We start from the raw sequence: 25,548 nt of genomic DNA on the forward strand, positions 1-25,548 counted from the left end.
ACACTCTATTTCACTTAAGTGAGCTTCTTTTTCCTTTCTTCCCCATTTCTCTACTGAGAATACAACACATTCATGTTAACACCTTACTGCTCCATATAACTTTTTCCCTAAAGTTCTGTCTCATATGTAATATTATCTGTGTGTAGAGGCAATTTGTCTCATAGTCTTATAAAACTAATAAATTGTTCCCTCTCATTCTTCAACTGCCAAAAGTCTTCCTCCCTCTTTTACAGTGTCCTCTTAAAATTATTTTACATGTTTGTCGATAAGTGTCACCATTAACCTCTCTTTAGGGTTTAACAGACTCAGGTCATAACAGACTCAGGTCAAGGTAGTTCATTCTCTTCGTTCTTTTTAAATATAACTGATACTCATTGTAGCTATAGTGCTTTCTGTGCTTATTCAGTAAATTTTTGTTGGATGACAGTAACTGTTTATAAATCACATAGACACTTAGTATTTTGAAATGTTAGTGCTTATGTTCTTGTTCAAGTGACTGACAAGTAAGTAACTTTAAGAATATGAATTTCTACTATTTCTAAATACAGCATAAACAGTTTTCTTTGCCTTTCTTGCTAGAGGCCTTTGACCAATTGGTTGTGCCAATTTATAACCTTAGGGAGAAGCTGCTATGTGTTGTTTTTGTACATTTTATTTCTTTTATAAATGTGCCTGCCTGATGATTTTTATTATCTCTAAAGGAAGAGACATAATATTTTATCCATCTAATGAAGTGGCATTGGATAGCTGAGTAGACATATGGAAACAACAATGCAGTGTGCTTTGCCAAATCTATTCAGATAACTTTGATAATGTAACTTTTTTTCCATCAATATTCTTGTGAAGAATACTTTGTTACCAGTAGGAACCAGATTTCTTTCCTGCAAATAAATTAACTTAAATGATTTTTAAAAATATTTTGTTAATGTAGAGTAAACTGGGTTTCATTGTGTGTAATTAGAGTATATATTTTCTGGGTTTCCTAACTTTTCAATTATTTTGTATTTTAGAACCCAAAATTAGGTCTTAGGCATAATAAAGTGATTTTTTTTGGATTATTGGTATCAATATTGCATTTTTATTGCTGACAGTTTTATCTGAAGTATTTACTAGAGAAAGTACTCATCTATAGACTTGTATATATACTAGTCTGGCTTTCTAAATGTTGATCCTAATTCCACCTTGCTTTGTTAAATTGGAAAAAGTACTTTATGCATATTTATCATTTATAAACTGCTAGATTTCACATTGTTCTTTAGCCATAAACTCTAAATCCTTATTGCTAGTTTTGCATAGTTGGTACTCATGATCGTAAGAGATGGGGAGATTCAGAAAAACTGGACAGTTATGTACCTGGCAGTTCTGATAGTTCAGTAGTGATTAGTCCTACTGACCATTTATACAAAGTTAATAGTGCTATCTTCCTTTGCACAAAAAACAGTACATAGCTCCCATCCATGTGAAAAAGATAAGTTTACTTTCTGACTTAAATCCAATGGTAAGGAGTTACCACATGTCATTATAACTCTTGAACAAAGGTGTAAATGAATAAACTCTGTAAATATAAATTGCTCCTCTTCTTTGTATGGTATGTATATGAAGGATGGTACAGTATTGCAGTCAAGAGCCTGGAATGGAGCACTAGTCGGCCTGAGGTCAGATCCTGGTTCCCACACTTAACTATCTGTGTGACCTTGGACAATTTACTTAATTTTTCTGTTCATTAGCTTCCTAATCTGTTGTAAAACAGGGGTAATAATAGGAAATACTTCTTAGAATTGTTGTGAGGTTTAAATGAATTAATTATGAAAGGTACTAGAATGGGCGCATAAGGTATATATTAGTGTTAGTTTTTGGTGGTAGTTATTTGTATTTCTTTTGTAACTTGCCTTTTCCTGTCATTCCCCCATTCCTCTTTTTTTCTTTTGATTTATAAGAGCCTCTTGTGAGATTTTGACCCTTTTGTGTTGGAAATATTTAGTTTATATCATTTTTCTTTTAATCTGTTTATGTTCTATTTTGTCATAAAGAAATTTTAAAACTTTGTTGTGAGTTTTGTAACTACCTGTGATGGCTTCTACATTTTTGTGTCACATTTGGGAAGGACTTTCCCACCCAATAATTATAAAAAAGATTTCCTATATATCCCAGTACATTTATAGTTTTACTTGTTTTATGTTATGATCTTTAATTTTACCTGTAATTTCCTTTTTTTCCAAGTAGGTGCCACCTTTTTGTGCTTATGTGGGCTACCTATTATAACAGAAATTGTATGTAATCAAATCTTTGACTTGTCAGTAATAAATAACATGTTAGTGATTGAAAGAATGTGTTTTTTTCGAAGTTGGAAATAAATTTTGAGCACATGTTTTTGTCTCTTTTAGGTTGAAACAGATTCTGAGAAATGCAATTCTTAAATATCAGTAACAGTAAGGACTGAGATGTATGCACTTAATAAATGCCAGCATTTTGTTAATTTTTTTCCCTAGTTTATTGTAGAAACGTCTCAAATTCTTTTAAGTTTCTTAATTATTTTCACTTACGGTGTAACGAGTCATTATATATTAGGGTGGTATATTTAATTGACTTTTAAATGTTGTGTCAGAAAGATGATGTGCTGTGTCTATCTTGTGGCTTCCTATACGTGACACTTACATGCCCACACAACCTTTGGTTAAACCCAGAAGCGAAGGCTTCATGCCCAGATGAAAGAGTTTTAGTGAGTAGTAAAAAGCATCTCTTTTACTTGAAGATTTGGAGAGGAAACACATTTTATTTTAAACAAATGCATTAATATTTTGGAGAAGAATGTAAAGTTTGTGTGACATTTTAATGTTCGATTAGAAATCTCAAAATGAGAGCTTCTTAAGGGCATTCTCCCAGGCAAGGTCTCCTCCCATACATACACACACGCGCCACAGATTCTGGTATTTGTTCTCCTCTGTTGAGTTTTGTAGGGTATATACCCAAAAAGGTGTGAGGTATGCAGAGCCACTGTGCACAGTGGTGGGCCTGTGTGAGGGCCAGAACACAGCAAATTCAGCCTCTGCCAAATGCTAGCCTAGAGTGATTTTGACCACTGAAGAGAGCTAACGTTTTTGGTGTGCCTACTCAGTGAGAGAGGCAGTGGTGGGTGCTTTACATTTAAATCAGTCAATCCTCACTACACACCTATGAGCTAAATACTCTTTTTCCCACTTTACATTTCAGAAAATTGCAGTTCAGAGAGATTAAGTAATTCACCAAAGACATAACTGGCAGAGCTGGGATTTAAACTCAGCTCTAATGAGAGTGCACATGCCCTTTCTATTATGCCATTGCCTCCTCCCCAGGCAATAACTGGTCATTTTGATTCCGAATCATTCATTTATTTAGTCTGTTGTCAAGTGGTGTGGCATATTAGCAAGTCTTGGTAACAGATGTTGGTTGTGACTTTGGACAAGTCATTTGACCTTTGGGCAGTAATAACTTGCATGCTAAATTATAATTTTGAACCAGGTAGTGTCTAAGGATTTTGGGGGTTCCATAGGACCCTGGGGTCCTAGAAGGATTTTCTGAGGGGTTCACCTCTTTGGATTTAGCTTCTTCCTCACTCCTCCCTGCAGTTATTGCCTTATCAATGGTGCCTTATTTGTTTCTTAAATGGATTACAACCTTGCTTTTATAGAATTTCAGTTTTAAGAGATTCATGATTAAATCATAAAGCCACTTTACAAAGATCACAAAAAAAGTTTGGCTGCTTATTGAATGCTGCCATCTTGTGTCTGTGTTAGGACAGGGAAAAGTTAAATTGAGAAAAAATATGTTGAAGGATTTTTTGTTTTGTTTTGGTGGAACTTAAGAAAACCTAGTCATTTGATTTAATGGCTGAGGAACCATGGTCAGATTGAGATGACACAATGTAAGTTTTAAAAAACTTTGAGATTTATTTATGATATCTCCTTTTCTATTTATCATCCTTAGTCAGATACAGTGAAATCAAGATGGGAAAGTTAATGTCAGGATTCTAAATAATTATATTTCAAGATTGTTTTTGAAGAGTTAATATAAGATGTGAATTGTTCTATGATGTATGTTTGGCTGTGTTGATATTAAATCTCTTGGTGCTTAGACTTCATTATGTTCAGTTGTTTCACCTTAAAATGCTACTATTCTGTTTATTGACAACAGAATTGTCAAAGGAAGTTGGAAGAGCTATATAGTCTTTGGAGAGTTGTTCACTTGCTATATGGTATTCACTTGCACCAAATAAATATTAAATGAAACTGACTTTAAAATTAGGAAATAGAGGCTGGCCAGTTACCTCACTCGGTAGAACATGGTGCTGATACAATTATGACATGGGGAGAATTTTGGCATTGACCTTTCAGATTCATTAAAAATAGTCATTGTACCCTTTATAGACATTTTCTTTTAACAATATGGGTTTCTTTGAAAATGTTAAATTGCTTATTATAGTTTTTTGTACTTTTAAAAAATCTAAAGTATAATTATTATTCAAAATTACAGTCTTGTTTTAAGTCCATAGAGTGATAGCTCTGGAAGAAAACTCTAAAAATCATAGTTCTTGGAGTTAAAATGTTATTGTCTGTAATCTTAGGCAAATAATTTTTCCCCCTTTATCTATAAGGTGTAGATACTATACCCGTTACAACACTGACCATAAGGTAGGTACTCATTACATATCAGTTCCTTTCCTCTACCTTCTACTTTTATTGATCAGTGACTTAGGTTCATCTTAACTAATAATGTCAGAATTAGTTGCAGCTGGGTGTTCTGTCTCTTGTTTAGGACATGAAGATATATAAAACCACTAACAGCAATATTTTTGATTTTGAAATTACTATGGAGTATTTATTTCCCTCGGCTGTTTTGTTAAAATGTTTTCTTTTGTTTTAATTTTAGGTCACTGAAAGGTATGATATATTTGATCCAGGACAGTCCGTTTCGATCCAGGAGTCTACAGTGCTGAAAAGGACATGGGACTCCTCCTGCCAGATTACAGATGGTTCAATACAATTGACATCCTGGCTGACAACTGTGAAGAGGAACCTTGGATTATTTTATTTTATTTTTGTGGGACACCACATTCCCAAATCCATAGGACACATCAGGTAATACTCTCCTGTCACTTCAGATAACGTCCCTTTTTCTTTCAAAATCTTACATATAAAAATCAAGGAGCGAGAATATTTTAAGTAAGTTCTCCACCTTCTCCCCCCTTTGTAAACTCACTGTTTTCAGAATGAACCAATTAACTTTGATGGGATATCATTAAGGAAGACATTTTTTTAATTCACTTTAGTCTACCTGTGACTTTAGAATCTATTTCTCTCTAGGGCCACCCCGTGGCTCACTCGGGAGACTGCGGCAATGGTAGTGCTGAGGCCTCTGGTTTGGATTCTATATAAGGATGGCCGGTGTGCTCACTGGCTGAGTGTGGTGCAGACCACACCGTGCCGAGGGTTACAATCCCCTCACCAGTCAAAAAAAAAAAAAAAATAGAATCTATTTCTCTCTAGGGCCACCCCGTGGCTCACTCAGGAGACTGCGGCAATGGTAGTGCTGAGGCCTCTGGTTTGGATTCTATATAAGGATGGCCGGTGTGCTCACTGGCTGAGTGTGGCGCAGACCACACCGTGCCGAGGGTTACAATCCCCTCACCAGTCAAAAAAAAAAAAAAAATAGAATCTATTTCTCTCTAACTTTTTATCTTTTAACTTTTCAGATGTATTTATTAATTTCTAAAGTCTATTTATATATTTAATTGCAAAACATTCTTTGAGGAAAAGAACTCTCAAGTTTTCAAAATTGATACAGAGAAGATAAATTCTACTGGTTTTTCCCCCGCCCTAATGTTTATTATGAAAGTTTTCAGAAATAACAGAAAAGTTAAAAGAATTTTACAGTGAACACCCATATAACCACCCCTTGATTCTACCATTAACATTTTACCATTCCTGCCTCCTTTAACCTGTATCTTTCTATCCATCCATTCATTTTAATTTTTTTGAAGCATTTTAGAATAAGTTGTTTACATCAGGTTTCTTTTTTCTTGGTACATTTTCACATGTCCTAAAATAACAGTTATTTTTAGGCTTAATCTCTGATCCATTCTTATTTGATATCTAGTGTGACGTTCCCAGTGTTTTTCTTAAACTCACTAATGACATTTTATTTTTTTATTTCCTACAGATTTTATATTCTAGAGTGTCTGATAATATATGTTATTTAGCATTGAGTCACATAAGTTGGGAGAGCTTTCAATGCTTTATGCGTATTGTTGAGCAGAGTTGTTAACCCAGAATAACAATTGCGTTTTGCATAGAATGTTACTGTTTATTTTATAAATTATTTCCTTTTGGAATTTTAGAAATCCAGATGAAACCTATGATATGAAAATACTTTTCTCACAGGATGATACTCATAATATCACTTTAGAGAAAAAGATTGCTAATGTCATCTAAATATACATTTATAACTCTCCAGCCATTACCTTCCATCTTGATCAGGCTTGTTCCGTATGTTTCTTAAGAACTTTTACAAGTAATCAAAATCACCCCCTTGTATCCTTATTATAGCTCTTAGTGTATTGGGATTTTTTATTTTATTTGAACGTATCTACCACAAAATTGGATACTACTTGAAAGGAGGAATTTTGCTTCTATCTGTGTATATTCAGCATTATTACCGGAACATAGAGGGCACTCAGTCAATATTGTACAGTAACTGGGGCTAGCCGTTAGCACAGTCTGTTAGAGCACGGTGTTGATAACACCATGACCAAGAATTTGGATCTCCACACTGGCTAGCCACAAAAAAAATAAATAAATACATAGATATAGTTATTTATATAGATATATATATTTATATCTATTTATATCTATGTATATAGTATAATGACTGAATGTTAAAAATGTTTCAAAATTGGGGCTGGCTGGTTAGCTGAGTTGGTTAGAGCACAGCCTTATAACACGAAGGTCAAGGATTCAGTTCCCTGTACCTGCCAGCTGCCAAAAAAAAAAAATTAAGTTTCTAACTGAAGTAAAATTTTTTTTCTTTCTTGCTAAGGCTGCAAGTTCCCTGTAGAATTCTAAAATAACCTTTGCTAATGAGGATGTCTGATACTGTTACTGTAAAAGATGAAACTGAAACAATGAAGAATTTGGAGGCAGAAGTGAAAGATACAACCAGAGTTGAAAATCTTATCAAATCAGAAAACTATGGGAAGATTTTGGCAGAGAAGAATGAACGTTGTATTGACAACAATATTGATTTGCAGGTAAAAAGGATTTTCTCCCTGGCTACAAATACTAAATATTCAATATATAGTTATGCTTCTTTTCATACAAAACTCACTTTTCAGAATTCTAAAAGGGTAAATTGACCCATTGGGACTTGCCTACCAGCTGGTTTTTGAGCCATCTGGATTAGCTTGCTGAGTCTTAGCTCTTCGATTTGCTTATATCATGTAACATAATTGTATTTATTTGTATGTGGCCAATGCATTTTTATTGGCTTTCTACTTTTTCATTCCATCCTTCCCCTAACTACCAGTGCTGTGAGAGTTTAGAATTTAACCTAAGAACTCTTAGAGGAGAGAGAAACAGAGATTGAAACTGCAGAAGATCTATTGACAAAAACAGCCCTCAGGAGATTTCTCAGTCATAGATGACTGAAAAAAGAGTTTGGTGGGGATAAAAAGGCACTTGATGCTTTTGATGCTGCCCATATATGATGACTTAGAACAAACCACTGAGAATGCTTTTGATTCCAGGCCTAGATGGAAATTGAGTTGATCAACAGGTAAAAATGCTTTTAAGTAGTATTTCTAGTATTTATTTCTCTTATAAGGTGTTCTAATAATCTATTAAATCAAAACGAAGTGTTAATAATTTTAAACAACTTTTGTTTAATATCTCATGAGTTGTGAGTCAGGAAATGCAGCGGGGTTTGCCTGAGTGAATTTTCTATTCTACAAAGTATCCAAAGAGGTCTCTCTCTGATATTTAACTGGCCAGTATGCTGGCCTGGAGGATCTAATACTGCTTCCTTCACATGTCTTGCACCTTGGTAGAATGGCTGGAATGCTGGGTTCAGCTGGGGCTAGGAACATTTTTCCATGGTTCCTTCAACATGGCAGGCCCAAGGTAGTCACACTTCTTATGTGGTAACTCAGGAGTCCCAGAGAGAATGTTCCAAGATAGCCAAGCGAAGCTGCAAGGTTTCTTTTGATCTAGGCTCAGATGTCCCAGAACATCACTTCCAATATCTTCTTTTGATGACACAAGTCAATAATGCCAATCCAGAGAAAGGGGAATTATACTCTCTTAGTAGGAAAGAATTTGTAGTTATCTTTAATATACCACAAAAATTATCCTAAAATTCTTCTTTAACACTGATGTTTTAATTTAGCCTTGTGAATAAAGAATTTTATTTTTGGAGAAAATATTCTATCACTCTTTCTGTATCCTGAAGACTTTGAGGGCTACATGGCAAAAGTTATAACTTCCTTTTTTTTTTTTTAAAGATAACCTTTAAAAGAGCTTTCTTTACTTATCTCATTCCTTTATTTAGTCAAAACTTTATTTTCTGTTATGTGCCAGACACCATATTAGAAAATAATAGCAGCTCCTCCAGCTATAGGAAAGCATTTAGGCTCCACTGATTAAGTATAGTTAAATGGCACTTATGTAAGAAATTGGGAAGAATAATTTTTTTTCAGTCATTTTTAGTAATAGCACTTTCTAAAACAACCAAAATTGCCATGCCTGTAATCAGTACACTCAGTGTTGGCAGCATGCCAGTATCCTGATTGCATCAGAGAAAATCTGCTAAAATTCAGTTGCATTTGTGATTGAAATAATAAAAGATTTCATTTTAGTCTCTTTTCTGCATCTATTGTTCATTTTTACAGGTCATGCTTAACAACAAGTGATTAACTGGGATTATTACATGTCTATTGTGTTGCCCTTGGCAATAAGCACAAGAACGTTCTGATGATCACTGTCACATCATGGCCCAGTGTTTGTACCACAGGAAAATTTCGTGTATTACCTGAACATTTATTGAAAGCCTATTTTGTGCCAAGAAAATTGCATAGTAAATAAAAATAGGCATGGTCTTTCGCCTCATGTTTCATATAGCATGGTGATTGTAAAGTTTGGAAGGAGGAAACGAGAATATGAGAATTCATTTTATATTAATTCATTGAATAATGTATTCATTGTTTATTCAAATGTGTATTATTAAAATTTACTATATATAGGAATGTTGACTCTGCTTTGAGCTTTTGAGGTACAACATGCCTCCATCCAACGTTCCTGACCAATAACTTGTGCAGAAGAGATTTACGTAATGGAAATTGTGAATGGATGTAGATCAAACTAGAAGATGTTTTCCTATGTTTTCACTTCAAATAATGTAAAACAAAGTCAACTGTTTTAAGCATCAACAGTGAATAGAGTGTTTTGGTAAAAAGAGTTACTGTTTAACATAATGCGGAGTTACCATACTACTAGACGTTTCATCTTCCTTTGTACCTCTAAGGTATTGACTAAAGGTTGTCATCTTAAATAGCAGTTATTTTTACTCATAAATTTGGATGTATGTACCAACGAATGTAGGTTTTCTATGAGAATTTTGAATAAACCAACTGTTACTTTATTCTAAAAGAGTAGTAAGATTCTCTACTTTTCTTTCTCATTCTGAAAATCAGCTACCATGAATATAACTTATGTCTGTTGTTTCTTGCTTCAGCACAGTAATATTTAAAGTGACTTAAGAAAAGGGAGATGTTTACCTTCCAAAAGAAGCATGCATGGGCTGACCCTGTCTCTCACTCGGGAGAGTGCGGCACTGGGAGCGCAGTGGCGCTCCCACTGCGGGTTCGGATCCTATATAGGGATGGCCGGTGCACTCACTGGCTGAGTGCGGTCACAAAAAAAAAAAAAAAGAAGAAGAAGCATGCATTTCATCCATTTACTTAAGAAACTGCACATATTTAATGTATGCAATATAATGAGTAAAAAAGTCTTTTTTTTTTTTTCTGGTGGCAAGCTGGTAAGGGGATCCGAACTCTTCACCTTTGTGTTCTAAGCACCATGCTCTACCAACTGACCCAACTGGCCAAGCTTGTCTTTTTGTCTTGGTTTTTCTGCTGGCTGGCTGGTATAGGGATCTGAACCCTGGACCCTGGTGTTACAACACTGCACTCTAACCAACTGAGCTAACCAGCCAGCCCAAAAAGTCATTTTTTAAAAAATTTTATTTTTAATTGAAACATAATTGATCGCACATATGTTTGGGGTACAGTGTTGAATATCAGTACCTGTGTGCAATACGTCATCCTTCAATCAGGATAATTACTATATCAATACAAAATGCAATCATTTTGTGACCCTTTATCAATTTCTTGTTAAGTCCCCCTTCCCCTTTCCCACCTCTGATGGCCTCAGTTACAATCTCCTTTTGAAAGTTCAATGCATTATTGTGATTTTTGTATCTTCTTTTTTTCTTTTTTTGTTTATTTTCTGTTGTAGTTTTTCACTCCCACTTACAAGTAAGGCCATGAGGTATTTCTATGCCTGGCTTATTTTACTTAACATAATTTTCTTTGAGTTCATCCTGTTGCTGCAAATGGCAGAATTTAACTCCTTTTCATGGCAGAGTAGTATTCCATTGTGTATATATCCACATTCCTTATCCAGTTGACAATGGATGGACATTTAGGTTGTTTCCAACTCTTAGCTATTGTAAATAGAGCGGTGATAAACCTAGGAGTGCAGGTATCCCATTCACATGATGATTTCCATTCCTTTGGGTATACACCAAGCAGTAGGATTGCAGGATTGTATAGCAATTGTACCTGTAGTTGTATGAGGAACCTCCATACTGTTTTCCATAACAGCTGCACTAATTTATAGTCCTACCAAAAGTGTAGGAGGGTTCCCCTTTCTCTGCATCCTTGCCAGAGTTTATTATTCTGTCTTTTTGATACTGGCCAGTCTAACTGGCACAAGATGATATCTCAATGTGGTTTTGATTTGCCTTTCCCAAATGCTGAGTGATGTTGAACATTTTTTCATGTATCTTCCTTTGAGAAATGCCCATCAGCTCCTTTGCCCATTTTTTAATTGGTTTACTTGTTTTTTTACTGTTAAGTTGTTTGAGTTGTATAGTAATACCTTTTCAGATACGGAGTTCACAGATGTTTTCTCCCATCCTGTAAGTTGTCTTTTTGCTCTGTTAATTTTCTGTTGCTATGCAGAAGCTTTTTAGTTTGATATAATCCCATTAGTTTATTTTTTCTTTTGTTGTCTGTACTTTTGGGGTCTTATTCATAAAGTCTTTACCCAGTCCTACTTCCTGAAGTGTTTCCCCTATGTTTTCTTTTAGTAGTTTTATAATTTCAGGTCATATATAAATCTTTAAGCCATTTTGAGTTGACTTTAGTATATGGTTAGAGGTATGAGTCTAATTTCATTCTTTTACATATGGATATTCAGTTTTTCCAGCAGTCCTTTCTCCATTGTATGTTCATGTTGCCCTTGTCAAATATCAGTTGGCTATAAGTATGTGGGTTGATTTCTGTGTTCTTTATTCTGTTGTATTGGTTTGATTGTCTGTTTTTATGCTAGTACCATGCTGTTTTGGTTAGTATTGCTTTGTAGTATAATTTGAAGTGAGGTAGTGTAATGCCTTCAGCTTTATGGTTTTTGCTCAGGATTGCTTTGGTTATTTAGGGTCTTTTGTTGTTCCATATGAATGTTAGGATTGATTTTTCTATTTCTGTGAAGAATGTCACTGGTATTTTGATGGGGATTGCATTGAATCCATAGATTACTTTGGGTAGTATTGACTTTTTCACAAGGTTAGTTCTTCCAATCCAAGAGCCTGGATTCCATCTTTTGGTGTCCTCTTTAATTTCTTTCAGTAGTGATTTGTAATTCTCATTGTAGAGATCTTTAACCTCCTTGGTGAAATTGGTTTCTAGGTTATTTGTTTGGTTTGGTTTGGTTTGGTTTGGTTTGGTTGGTGAGTATTTTAAATAGGCTTGCTTTCTTCATTTCTTTTTCTACCAGTTCGTTATTGAAAAATAAAAACACTACTGATTTTTTCATGTTTTTTTTTTGTATTCTGCAATTTTACTGAATTCATTTACCACCTTTAAGAGTTTTTGGTAGAGTCTTTGGGTTTTCCCATACATATAGGATCATGTCATCTGCAAACAGGGACAATTTGACTTCATGTTTTCCAATCCGGATGCCCTTTATTTCTTTCTCTTGCCTGATTGCTCTGGCTAGTACTTCTAATACTGTGTTAAGAAGGAGTGGTGAGATTGGACATCCTTGTCTTGTTCCTGTTCTTAATATCATCCATTGATGATGATACTGGTATTGGGTTTGTTGTATATGGTTTTTATTGTGTTGGGATACTTTCCTTCTATACCTAATTTGCTGAGTATTTATTATGAAGGGCTGTTGAATTTTTTCAGAAGCTTTTTCTGCATTTGTTGAGGTAATCATACAGTTTCTGTCCTTGATTTTGTTGCTGTGGTGTATCACATTTATTGACTTGCATTTGTTGAGCCATCTTTGCATTCTTGAGATGAGTCCCACTTGATCATGATGTATAATTTTCTTGATGTGTTGTATTCTGATTGCTAATATTTTCTTAAGGAGTTTTGCATCTATGTTCATCAGACATGTTGGCCTGTAGTTTTTTTTGTTGTATCTTTGTCTGGTTTTGGTATCAGGATGCTTGTTACTGGTTTGTTCAGGTTTTCTATGTCTTCTTGGTTCAGTCTTGTAGTTTGTATGTTTCCAAAAATTTATCTGTTTCCTACAGTTTTTCAAATTTGTTGGCATATAGTCATGTATAATGGTCTCTAATGATTCTTTATATTTGTGTGGTATTGGTTATAATGTCTCCTTTTTCATTTCTGATTTTTGTTATTTGAGTCTTCTCTCTTTTTTTAGTTAGCCTAGCTAATGGTTTGTCTATTTTGTTTATCTTCTTAAAAAAACAACTTTTTCTTCCACTGATCTTTTGTATCATTTGGGGGGTTTCTATTTCATTTAGTTCTGCTCTGATCTTAATTATTTCTTTCCATTACTAGTTTGGGAATTGCATTGTTCTTGTTTTTCTAGTTCTTTGAGGTGTAGCGTTAAATTGTTTATTTGAAATCTTTCTGTTGTTTTGATGTAAGTGTTTATTGCAAAAAAACTTCCCTCTTATACTGCTTTTGCAGTATCCCACAGGTTTTGGTATGATGTGTCTTTATTTTCATTAGTTTCAAGAAATTTTTTGATTTCCTGTTTAAGTTTCTCTTGGACCCATAGATGATTCAAGAGCATGTTGTTTAATTTCCATGTATTTGTATAGTTTCCAGAGTTTTGCTTGTTATTGCTTTCTAGTTTTTATCAGTTGTCTAAAAAGATAACTTGAAATGATTTCAGTTTTTTAAAATTTGTTGAGACTTGATTTGTGACCTAACGTGTATCTATCCTGGAGAATGTTACATGTGCTGATGAGAAGAGTATGTTCTGTAGTTGTAGGATGAAATGTTCTATAGATATCTGCCAGGTCCAATTGGTTTAAAGTGTAGTTTAAAATCTATGTTTCTGTGTTGATTTGTTGCATAGATGATCTGTCTTCTGCTGAGATAGGGGTGTTCAGGTCCTTCACTATTATATTGCGGTCTATCTCTTTCTTTTGGCCTAGTAATGTTAGCTTATATCTGGGTTATAGATATATCTGGGTGCTCTGGTGTTGGGTGTGTATATGTTTATGATTGTTATGTCTTTTTGCTGGATAGATCACTTTATCATTATATAGTGGCATTCTTTGTCCCTTTTTATGGTTTTTGGTTTATAGTCTATTTTATCTAATATAAGATTAGTGATTCTTGCTTATTTTTGGTTTCCATTTATACGATATATCTTTTTCCAGCCCTTCACTGTTAGTCTGTGTGTGTCTTTACAGGTTAGCTGAGTCTCTTGAATACAGCATATAGTTGGGTATAGCTTTTTCATCTAGTCTGTCAGTCTGTGTCTTGAGTGGGGAGTTTTATCCATTTACATTTAAGGTTATTATTGAGAGGTATTGTCTTATTCCTGGCATTTTATCCATTTTCATTTGGATGTTTTAAGTATCTTTTGTTCTTTTCTTCTCCTTTTATTGTTTGTCTTTGTTGTTTGTTGTGTTTTTGAGGTGGTAAGATTTAGTTTCTTTCTCTTTCTCATTTGCATTTTTGTTCTGGGTTTTGTTCTTTCTTGTGTATTCATGGTAGTGATTATTGTTTTTCAAATTCCACATTACCTTCAGGTTTTCTTCCAGGGCTGGTCATGTGGTGAACTACCAAAAAAAAAGTGTAGTTTTTGTTTGTCTGGGAAATACATTATTTCTCCCTCATTTCAGAAGGATGGCCTTGCTGGGTATTGTATTCTTAGCTGGCAGTTTTTTTTCTTCGAGAATTTTGCATATATCATACCATTTTCTTCTGGCCTGCAAAGTTTCTGTTGAAAAAGTCTTTTTTAAATGAAGTGATGTCAAAACTTCTTTAATATTTTGAAGAAATTTTGTGATTTTCTGCTATATGTTAAAGATAGTTTTTACACGACAAAGTATTTCATCAAGCTAGAGAGAGGCCAGCAAACATTAGACATCACCTCAGTGGTTCCAGCCAGAGAATATCTCATACAGCTCCATGACCATTTGTTTCATAAGTAATTCTGTTTGTGTGGATGTCTTTCTTTTAAAAAATGTTACTTGTACTTTTCATACATGGTTTTGTTTTATACTGTAATCTTTTATAGAAGTTTTAGGATTTCTTAAAATCCTCTTAATACTTTAGAACTAATTCAGGTCTGTATTCATTAACCTCAAGAAGTTAACTTTCCACACAATTGCCATGGAATTGTTCTGAATTGTTGATTATGGTCATGAATAATTGTGCAAAGCGTTTTTGTTTAGTAATTTTTCTACTACCACACACTATTTCTACTGAGCATCTGAAGGTATGTTTTGGACTTCCTATGGTTGTGAAATATTTGGAAGGTTGGGGTGGTGGATGTCATGTTTCTAAATCTAGAAAATGTATTTTTTTAGACTCCTGGTATCCCTAATCTTTAACATGGGTAAGTGGGGAAAAAAGTGTTTGCACGTTTTTCCTGGTATATCTCATTTATGTGGTGTCCATTGTTTAATATTTTTCAGGAATAGATTTTTTAGATTAAATTTAGGGTAAACTATTTGTGTTGATTTTTGCAGTCATTTATTTGAAATGTAAAATTAAGAATCCTGTGTTCCACTTACTTATTAAAGGTTCAAGCTTAATTTTCCCATTCTTTTGCAATTGTATCTTTGTGCTTGATAAATGCTTTGTCCAAGGGTGTTCATCTGTATATACATGTGATATACACACAATCCAAAACATTTTGGAACAGCTCAAACAATGCTTCTCCCCATTAACTATTTACTAACCATAGAACAGCCAATGCAAATTGTTTTGGTAACTCTTGTGGAGGAAATCAGAGAGCTGATATTTAGGCCTTTTGTGCCAGAGTGCATAAAATAGCTTTTGATATATATATGAGTGAATTTTCCACACTCAGTATCAGTTAAAGTAGGTGTTCATTGTATTCTCTGTTTCTGTAGTACGCCCTTTGGTAATCAAGATGGGAATCTTACATCTTGTATCCCCCAAGTTAGTTCCAAGCATTTCTTTAAAGGGAGGTTGGGGGCAAGATAAAGAGCAAGAAAGCAATTGCAATCTAATAAGGCTGTCAGAAACAGGCTGTCAGGGCACAAGGCCACACTTCTTCAGCAGGGAGGGTAGTCAGAAATAGATTGCTTAATTGATGAAAGATGTGAAGAAGTTTCTTTTGAAAGGATTGAGTGAATAAGTCTTTATATATAAATGCATTCAAATTATAATCTTAACTATTTTCCTATTTGTCAAACAATGATAAAGGATGTAAGTAATGTGCATAGTACATAGAGTCTAACTAACTATGCTGTTAATAATAATATCATTATAATCATCATCATAATTGTTCCTAATTATTTATTAGTAATAGCACAATGATATGGCTTCTCAAATTTTTCCCTTTATTGTCATGCAAGATAGATTTTTTTCTGTACTAATAAAATAAAATGTAAAACTTATTTCTTGACATCATTTTCCCAAAGTTTCAATGCAATGGTTTTTGTTTCTTTGTATTGTTTCCTATATGTTTGCTTGCTTTTATTGTCTTTTATTTTTATATAAGTTCAGCTTTTTAAAACTTCAAATTCACTTCCCAAAGTACCCTTTACTTTTTAAAATTATTTTTAGGATTTGGTCCTTTTTCTATTGAACTTGGGTCATATGCACATATGGTAGCACTTGTGAGCACATTTACTTTTCACAGTGTTTTGCTATGACATATATAAAGATGTTCGTCATAATTTATAGATGTAGAAATGCTTTTATATGCTATTTTTACTTCCTTGGGTAATTTTTATGTATATCACCATTAGGATAGGGAGATCATTTATCTTCATTTGATGTAAGGAACAAATGTAAACCACAGAGTTTGTGACATTCTCCAGTGACTTTTCCTTAGTGTCTAAGAGTCAGGCCTTCAGATATTTAAACTAGTGCTCTATGGCCCAAAGAGCTAAATGGAAAAAACACATTAGAGATTGTGTTTGGTTTGTTGGTTTAATGATTTTTTTTTAAGTTATCTCTCCCAACTCAGAAAACTTTGTTGTTTTCTGTTATTACGATAGAAATTAGCAGCCTAGCTTCTGTTGTTTTTCTTCCCTTGACTTTTAGCTAGACATTGAACATTTTCATTCATTATCTTCTTTCACATAATTATCATTAATCCTTACTATTACCTAGAAAAGTGTAGTGAAAATTAATAAGCTCTCCAAGGTGTATTAAGAGTCTTAATTGAAAGGTCGAACCATTACAATTTATTTTGTTCATCATAATTATTAATTGTAAATGAAAAATTACTGTCTTTTTGAGAGATTGTCAGATCTGCTCTTAATTGACTGTGATATGTTTGGCAGTTATTTTATGCTAACACATAGTATAACCCATAAAGATTAGTCTGTTTTTTCTCAGTTTTTCTCCAAACTGGTAGCTGGTAGCTCTGACAGTGTACTAATATTAGTTTCACACTGATGTTTCATATTCTGCACCCATTTGTTGACCTACTTCTTGTCCAATGTGTCAGTATAAAATAATGTAAATTATAAATTGGGGACTTACTTTGTCCTTAAAGCCTTCTAAGTCCTAATTTAATTAGCATCTCTCTGGACTAGTAAAGGTCTAGCCAGCTGCTAAATTTTTACTGTGACAATGAAATTCTGCTAAAGTTGAAAAGTATGTTCTAAATAATAAAATCCATTTTTGAAATCATTGTATATCAAATCAGGAAGATTTCTATTTAAAGCCAAATCTGGCTATCAGATTGATAACAAAAATATTAAGTAAAGGCTATTTACTTTAATAAACAGAACTTATTTTCTCTTCTTTGTTGTTGTGTGTATATGTGTGTTTATATGGCAGATTTTCTAGTATTATGTATATATACATTGCTATCGTTGATATTTGAAATGAAATAAGTGATTTTATTGAATAATGCTACTTCAGCAATTTATAGTTTACTTATGTAGTAATGTATTCATTTTCTATTGCTGCGTAACAAATTACCACAAACTTAGAGGCTTAAGACCACATCCATTTATCAGCTTACAGCAGGCTCAGCTGGGTTCTCTGCTTATGGTTTTACAAGGCTGAAGTCAAAGTTGTCAGCCAGTCTGGGCTCTCAAGACTGAGGAAAACTCTGGGGAAGAATTTGCTTCAAGGCTCATTTCAGTTGTTGTGAGACCTCAGTTCCTTGCAGCTATCTCTCTGCTCCTAGAGGCTATCCATAGTCCTTCTCACAAGGACCCTTCATCTTCAAATCCAGCAATGGTGTGTGGAGTCTATTTTACACTTTGTGGGTTTTGTTTGTTTGTTTTTGTTTTTAAGAAGTCTTTGAGGGCGAATTTAATAGTAGGAAGAGGTTTACAAAAATTGATTTTTTTCTTTGCTGAATAATACTGTGATTTTTTTCTTAATTCAGTTTTGATAAATTTTACTTAATCATACAGAAATTACCAACTTCAAACTTAATGTAAAGGAGAGATGAAATGAATGAAGTCAGCTAGATGACAGACCTAGCAAAATATGAGAATGAAAAAATTCTACATAGGGCACTTATTTCATGTCCAGATGTAAAAACCATTTTCAATTGATAGCTTATCTTTTTACACTTTGGATCTCTCAGACTTGCCCTTTTGCTTCCAACCAAAGAGAACTCTTAGCTTTTAAAGGGCTTGCTTGATTATGTCAGACCCATCTTAACTCTGTATCTTAACTGGCTTTGAGCTTATTTACATCTGTGGAATCCCTTCATGGCAGTACCTAGATTAGTGTTTAATTAAATAACCAGAGGATGGGAATCTTGGCGACCATCTTTAGAATTCTGTCTACCACAAGTAATATTTAATTTACAACAAAAGGTTTTTTATAGGTGTAAAGTAAATTGCACAGGACTAAGATTCTGAAGATCTTGGGTTCTTTTTGGCTATTTAGTTGCTCTGATTCTGGATTGCGAGGTCCTTGAGACCAGGAACTGTGTCTTACTCATCGCATAGCCCCAGTGCCTGGCACAGTGTCTGGTATATATCAGGAACTCAGAACATGCTAGTTAAATGCAGTTAAATTAAGATAATTTTGGGCCGGCCCAGTGGCGCACTGGATAAGTGCGCCGCTTGGGAAGTGCGGCGGCGCTCCCGCCGAGGGTTCGGATCCCACATGCAGACCGGTTCCCGCTCACTGGCTGGGCGAGGCGCGGGGGCAACACCGAGGGTTGCAATCCTGTTGCCGGTCCCCGGTCCGGTACGGGAGCAACACTGAGGGTTGCGGTCCGTTGCCGGACACGGAAAAAGACAAAAAAAAAAAAAAAGATAATTTTTTCTCTGTGTTTTCTGTCATCCTTCGTCATCTTTATCAAAAGCTTGCATATTAAAACTGAGATTGTTAAGCATGTTTTGCAATCCTGTTGCCGGTCCCCGGTCCGGTACGGGAGCAACACTGAGGGTTGCGGTCCGTTGCCGGACACGGAAAAAGACAAAAAAAAAAAAAAAGATAATTTTATCTCTGTGTCTTCTGTCATCCTTCGTCATCTTTATCAAAAGCTTGCATATTAAAACTGAGATTGTTAAGCATGTATAAGTCTATGAATATTCTAAAGCATGACTATAGGGATAATGTATGGCATCCCTATTTTATAGGTTAAAAAAGAAGTTAGCATCTGATATATTAAGTAATTTATCATAAATCTCATGGCTAGTAGCAGAGGTAGTACATTAGTTTTCTGACATGCTAGGTTTCTGATCTTTGATAATCTGTTACATGTATATAGTGCTTTAACTTATACAAAGCCCCTTTCGTTGAATCTTTTCAAGAACCTGGGAATTAGTACAAACAGTACGAACTTTTATAGAGATAAGAATAAACTGAAATTATTTGACTGGAGTCACTTGCTAATAAGAAGCAAAGCCAGAAATTCAACTCCAACTCTCTTGCATATGAATACAGCATTTACTTTGCCAGTTTATCATCTCTTTTAGATGTTTTTGTTAGAAGCTTTTGTACCATTGATACTTAGAATTGTAAGAAATTAAAGCAGAGGATGGGAGTAAGTCACAAATCCTTGTCCCTTCTTCCTCAGAACTCTTTTAGTCATGGGCATTTTGCTAGTATTCATCTGTTGCTTTTCTCTGACTTTTTTTTCCTGTGTGTCCTGACTCTGTAGTAGCATGACTTCTTCTACTTCTATTTTTAGATGTGAGTTATAGACAATTAGAAATTCTCTCTTTAAAAAGGGGGGGGGGAGATTCTCTTGAACAAAGTAAAGAAGAGACTAGAAACAGAAGACACTACCAACATGCAGAAGCCCTCTTAGGCACCACTGCCATATGCACATGTGCACACATACCATTTTCCTATCTTTATGAAACAGAAAGTCATTTTTCTTTATATTTTCCCGTTTTCCTTTTGGTTTTGTTATTAATTTGTAGTTTGATCCAGAGTCAAAATCCCACGAACATATGCTTCTTATCTTTGAAGAACTTTGGCCTCAAAGTGGGAGACAGGACATACTGGTACTGTAGATGCTTGTTTCTGTTGGCTCTGCAAGGAAGTTCTTTTGGGATGTTAGAATTAAATGGTGACTTTTTTGTTTTTAATTTTTATTTGAAGCATACTAGTCTGGGTGTTATGGACTTTCGGTTGTATGTTTAATGTCAAACTGGTTCCATGGTGCTAATGAGTATAAATGATAACCTGGACCCTGTACTATTTGGGATTGGTTTTAGAGAGAGAGATTGGAAGGAGGTGGGAGGAAAAGAGAAAATGTTTAAAATTTATCTAAGTCTGATTCAACAGGTGCCCCAGCTGGTTTCCCAAACCAAAGCCTGGTATTACAAACTGGAAGTAGTTACCTCAGCAGGTTCCTTAGTCATGTGACTGATTACCTGTCAGTCATGCTGAACATCCATTTTGGAAGTCTGCCCTCTTTTCTGTTTCATCGCCTTATCCCAGACATGGGGAATAGGATTCTATCATTAATAAACTGGTGGTGTACTTCGTACAGTGCTGAAAAGGCTCAGTAGATATGTGCCTGGACTCTGATTCACTATGCATTTAAAACATTCTTCTTAGTAAGTTTGGAACTTTTCTGAGCTCAGCTACTTAAAATTGCTGAGGTTTTTTGTGCATTTTTCCCTTAACCTTGGCTAACCTGTAATATGTTATAAAATATTGAAGAAGTATATTTTATTTTGCTACCAAGAAATCACCTTATAAGTTCCATTGAGTTCAGTTAACACAGAAATTTTGGCCATTTGCTGTCTTCAAGAAAAATGCCAACACAGAGAAGGATTTTAGGGAGTCTTCTGCAAGTATGCTTCTGGGAGGAATCAGTATTCTTTTATTGAAACCAAGTTTGATTTCCTCATTTTTTATACTTTGTGTGCAGTTAGTTTTCTTTGGTTTAGGTTAATGTATTAAGGAAATTTTCTGTCTCAGTATGAAATTTAATACAAATCTTTCTTGTTGTACATTCAGCGGCCATTGCAGTCATTTGGACAGACAGGAAAAAGGTCTAAGGTATAGTAAATATTTTGGTGTGCTGGCATGCCAAGGGCCTTCCTTCATGCTTGACGAATCCTTGTTTTCATACAGCACTACATTCAGTTTAGTTTTTTCATATTTTGTTTGGGGCAGAAAGCTTATTTTGTTTTATTTGGGTTTTTTTTGTCTTGTCTAGCTGCTTTTGTGCATTGCTTTTTTATCTTTGATGGTTCTTTATCTACAGAGAAAATTGCTTTCTTACCATTCTTAGGGTTTTGAAGTTGGAATTCCCATTCTTGCTTTTGCTATAATTTTGAAAACTACATTTGTTTTCCCTCTTAACAAAGGGCTTTAGTAGTGTTTAATGATATATTTAACTTATACATTTCATCTACTTTTATACGTGGCAGAAACTATTCCTAAAGAAATTTAAGAAACTCTAGGGGGCTTTTGTATATGCCCTAGATTCGTGAAATGTAGTGTTAACTTTAAATACTTCTCTTTAGTCAAGCTCAAAGTTAAAGCTAGTTCGGAGCCTTGCAGTGTGTGAAGAATCTCCACCACCCCCTGCAGCAGAGATATCACAGGAAAACCAGGTAAAAATACAAACCAAAAAAAAAAGTTGTTATTTGAAGACATGGTGGAACTGGAGAATATTTTTTCATACCATTAGATAAAAGTTGTGTGTGTGTATGTTGTTTGTTAATGTTTTATTTTTACTAAGTGAACTAATTCGGTAATACCACCCCAAAATACGGATGAAAAGTTGGGAAAATTTCTTTGCTTCAACCTAAGGCTTAGAGCAATGATTTCTATAAAAACTTAGGGATCATATAATTAACTGGGAATGTGGCTTTAAAAAAAACTTAGGGATCATATAATTAACTGGGAATGTGGCTTTAAAAGAGTAATTGAAAGTATATAAAATGTTGAAGTTGTACTCCCAGTGAATATAATTGTGATGAAATTTGCCATTTTAGTTTTGGCTTTTAGAAATTTGTCAAATACTTAATGCTTATATATAAAGAGACTGCCCAGAACTTCTCTTTGATATGTTATTTTACTTAACCTGAATGCATGGGGAAGCCAGTTTTTATATTAGCGTGGCTCTTTAATAGTTCTCTAATATTTCTAATTCTTCTTTCTATTCTTACAAAATATAGAAATATGATGTTCAAGCAAACAGTTTGCCTCTTACAATCTTTTTAATGCCATGACTACTTTTCTGCTCATCTCAGCTGTATTGATCTTTGTCTCATGTTACATTTGCACATTTATACGTAAATATTTCTAGACCCTCAACCAGTGCTTATCAGTGTGAGAACTTTGGCTGTTAGTGATTTGTTCTACTTTATGAGAGTTTGAAGAAGTAAAATGCCCCTGTATTCCAACAGTCAGTTCCAAAGGATTGAGGCAACTTCGTGGTTATTTAAGAAGCCATGGCTGATTTTAAAAAAAGAAAAGGCCATGACATGTTTTTTTTTTTTTTTTAATTAAAAAAAAATATCGATTTCACATTCCAAAATGCAAGGAAAAGGTTTTAAAATAGATTATTTGTTGTCAATGAAAAATACTGTAAAATCTGTTTTCTTTGACATTTGTTCATCTTATCTTGAAGAACATAGGGTTCAAATTTCATTTGTGACTTTTTTTTTTTTTAATGTAGCTACATAGGAGATAGCTGCATGTATTTACTTGATAAAATGTACATATTTTGGCAATAAAATAGACCTAGCAAAAAGCAGAAATACAATTAAAATATTTTACTAAGTACTATTGCTCAGAAAATATTTTCAAGTATTAAACTTTGGCTTTTTTGTGATGTCGATGAGGATGAAAAGTTATGATACACTCTGAAAAAAATCAGCAAAATTGTTTCTTGAAATAGTAGTTTTTTAAAAGTTCTTTTCTACAAGATAAATAATATACCTGTTCAGGGCGGAGCAGTGTAGTGTTTTCTGAAAATTCATGTCTTCATTATGTTCACCAAAATGTTATACCCTCTTTGCCTCATGGCATAATAGTCAAAGGAGATGAAGGATATAAGAAGAGTCAGGGATTCATAAGTCTGTTAATGCAGGAAAAATCCATGCTTTTTTAGAAAAACTGTAACATGATCTTTGTTTTCAGAGCATTTTACCTTATGTGAAAAATGTTGGGGGATTAATTCTTATGGTACCGTATAAATTTGGCTAGTGAAAATTTACATGATGAAAAAATTAACATCAGAAATATATATTGTATGTTAATGTATATATTATTGGTCATAGGTAATTTTTGTGTATATAGTTCAAAAAGATGAGTTAAAACATGGATAATGAGGGGCCGGCCCGGTGGCACACTGCGCTAGTGCGCCGCTTGGGAAGCGCGGTGGCGCTCCCGCCGAGGGTTCGGATCCCACATACAGACCGGTTCCCGCTCACTGGCTGAGCGAGGCGCGGGGGCAACACCGAGAGTTGCGATCCCGTTGCCGGTCCCAGTCCGGTACGGGGGCAACACTGAGGGTTGCGATCCGTTGCCGGACACAGAAAAAGACAAAAAAAAAAAAAAAAAAACATGGATAATGAATAAAGTAGTTATGTCAGAATTCAGTTATTCTGTTTAATACATTTTTTTCTCGGTTTCTCTTTGATGCAATAAATTTTTTCTTTTTGGATAATAGCCTATTATTACTCCTCTGAATACAGATACTTCTTTAAGTAGAAAGCCTTGAGTTAACTAAATTACACTTGAATAGGAATTGGGAAATAAATTATTTGTCATGAAATGTGTTAGTATCTAATCCTTGGTAACAGAGACACTTTTCACCTAATTTGCTTGATGCCGAATGTGATTCATGAGGAACTAATCTGTAATGAAACTCATTATTCAGAAGGTTGAGAGGCAGTTAAGAGAGATGTCACTCGTGTATGAGAGCTTATGAGAGGGAAGTGACCTCAATCACAGATGTCAATGACAGGGTAAAGAGCGAAGGTATTATAGCTTCCTATGGAGATGTTGCTATCATTCCAGTCAGAAGTTTGTGTATAAAGAGTTCAGCATTTGAAATATGTCTGTTTATTCACTACCGAAAACAAAGCCAACTAAAAAGAAGGCCTCAATGCATTAAGCCTTCTAGATTTCTAAAATACAGTTCGTCTCGATACAATAGTTTAATATCTGTAATTAAAATCTATGGCTTTGGGAGGAGAACTTAGAAATGAAATCTGCGAGTCATTGGAAGTGCCTTTTAGTGAAGGTCTAAGAGGAGGTAGTGTGAAATCTTTTCTCCCAACCTGGATTCCATTGGATTACCCTTTATTAAAAACAATAGAAGCTGCAAATCAGGAAAGCTTCAAATATCCTACTTCTGAAAAATAGTTCTGGGATTTATTTGTAAATATCTGTTTTATAATTGTGAGAAGAATAAGGAAAATGGGTTAGAAAACGAATCACAATGAGAAAAATGACTTATTGGTTGATGAATGTAATGAAGTTGTCAGTGTCTTTGGAAAGGAAGACAAGAGAGGTCATAAAGCAAGTGTTTATCATCCTAGTGAAAATTGCCAATGTATAGCATTTTCCTTATATTCCGAGCACAAATTTGAACTGAGATGGAATGGGATGAAGAGATGAAAATAACAGGTAGCGGGGCCGGCCCGGTGGCGCACTGGATAGTGCGCCGCTTGGGAAGCGCGGCGGCGCTCCCGCCCGAGGGTTCGGATCCCACATACAGACCGGTTCCCGCTCACTGGCTGAGCGAGGCGCGGGAGCAGCGCCGAGGGTTGTGATCCCGTTGCCGGTCCCCAGTCCGGTACGGGGGCAACACTGAGGGTTGCGATCCGTTGCCGGACACGGAAAAAGACAAAAAAGAAAAAAAAAGAAAATAACAGGTAGCAATTCTACTGGAATAAAAAATTATTTGATCAAAATTCTGCTAAAGATTATTTTGAAAAAAATTATGTGGGGAAAAGAAAAAAGTTTAATAGAAATCCTGTTGGCTGTAAGGTTGAGAATACTAAAATTTATGTCCCCTTTGATACTGACTTATTGTCCCTACCACTGCCACCACCGCCACCACCACTACCGCCACCACCGCTACCGCCACCACCGCTACCACCACCACCCAAAAAAGCTAAATAAATGATTGATGTTTTTCATCACTAAAGAACAACAGTATAATTTAGTTTTAAAATAGTCTTTATTGGGCCGGCCCGGTGGCGCACTGGATAGTGCGCCGCTTGGGAAGCGCGGCGGCGCTCCCGCCCAAGGGTTCGGATCCCACATACAGACCGGTTCCCGCTCACTGGCTGAGCGAGGCGCGGGAGCAACACCGAGGCTTGCGATCCCGTTGCCGGTCCCCGGTCCGGTACGGGGGCAACACTGAG

General features: G+C 35.0%; 1 protein-coding gene across 7 annotated transcripts in view; it reads left to right on the forward strand.

The window, feature by feature from the left end:
- The window catches only part of R3HDM1 (R3H domain containing 1), a 199,996-nt gene that overhangs the window by 73,324 nt on the left and 101,124 nt on the right, over nt 1–25,548 (forward strand). For 5 of the 7 annotated variants that reach the window (XM_008583548.1, XM_008583529.1, XM_008583523.1 and 2 more), the window contains exons 2-5: nt 4,906–5,114; nt 7,072–7,282; nt 21,176–21,217; nt 21,688–21,777. In XM_008583548.1, coding sequence (XP_008581770.1) covers nt 7,112–7,282; nt 21,176–21,217; nt 21,688–21,777 — 303 coding nt within the window. In that variant the 5' untranslated portion in view covers nt 4,906–5,114; nt 7,072–7,111. The remainder of the gene's footprint in view (nt 1–4,905; nt 5,115–7,071; nt 7,283–21,175; nt 21,218–21,687; nt 21,778–25,548) is intronic. The other 2 variants (XM_008583559.1, XM_008583573.1) reach the window with 1 other exon arrangement.

This window comes from Galeopterus variegatus, unplaced genomic scaffold (genome assembly GCF_000696425.1).
Source record: "Galeopterus variegatus unplaced genomic scaffold, G_variegatus-3.0.2 Scaffold98, whole genome shotgun sequence".
In the NCBI taxonomy this organism is placed as follows: Eukaryota; Metazoa; Chordata; class Mammalia; order Dermoptera; family Cynocephalidae; genus Galeopterus; species Galeopterus variegatus.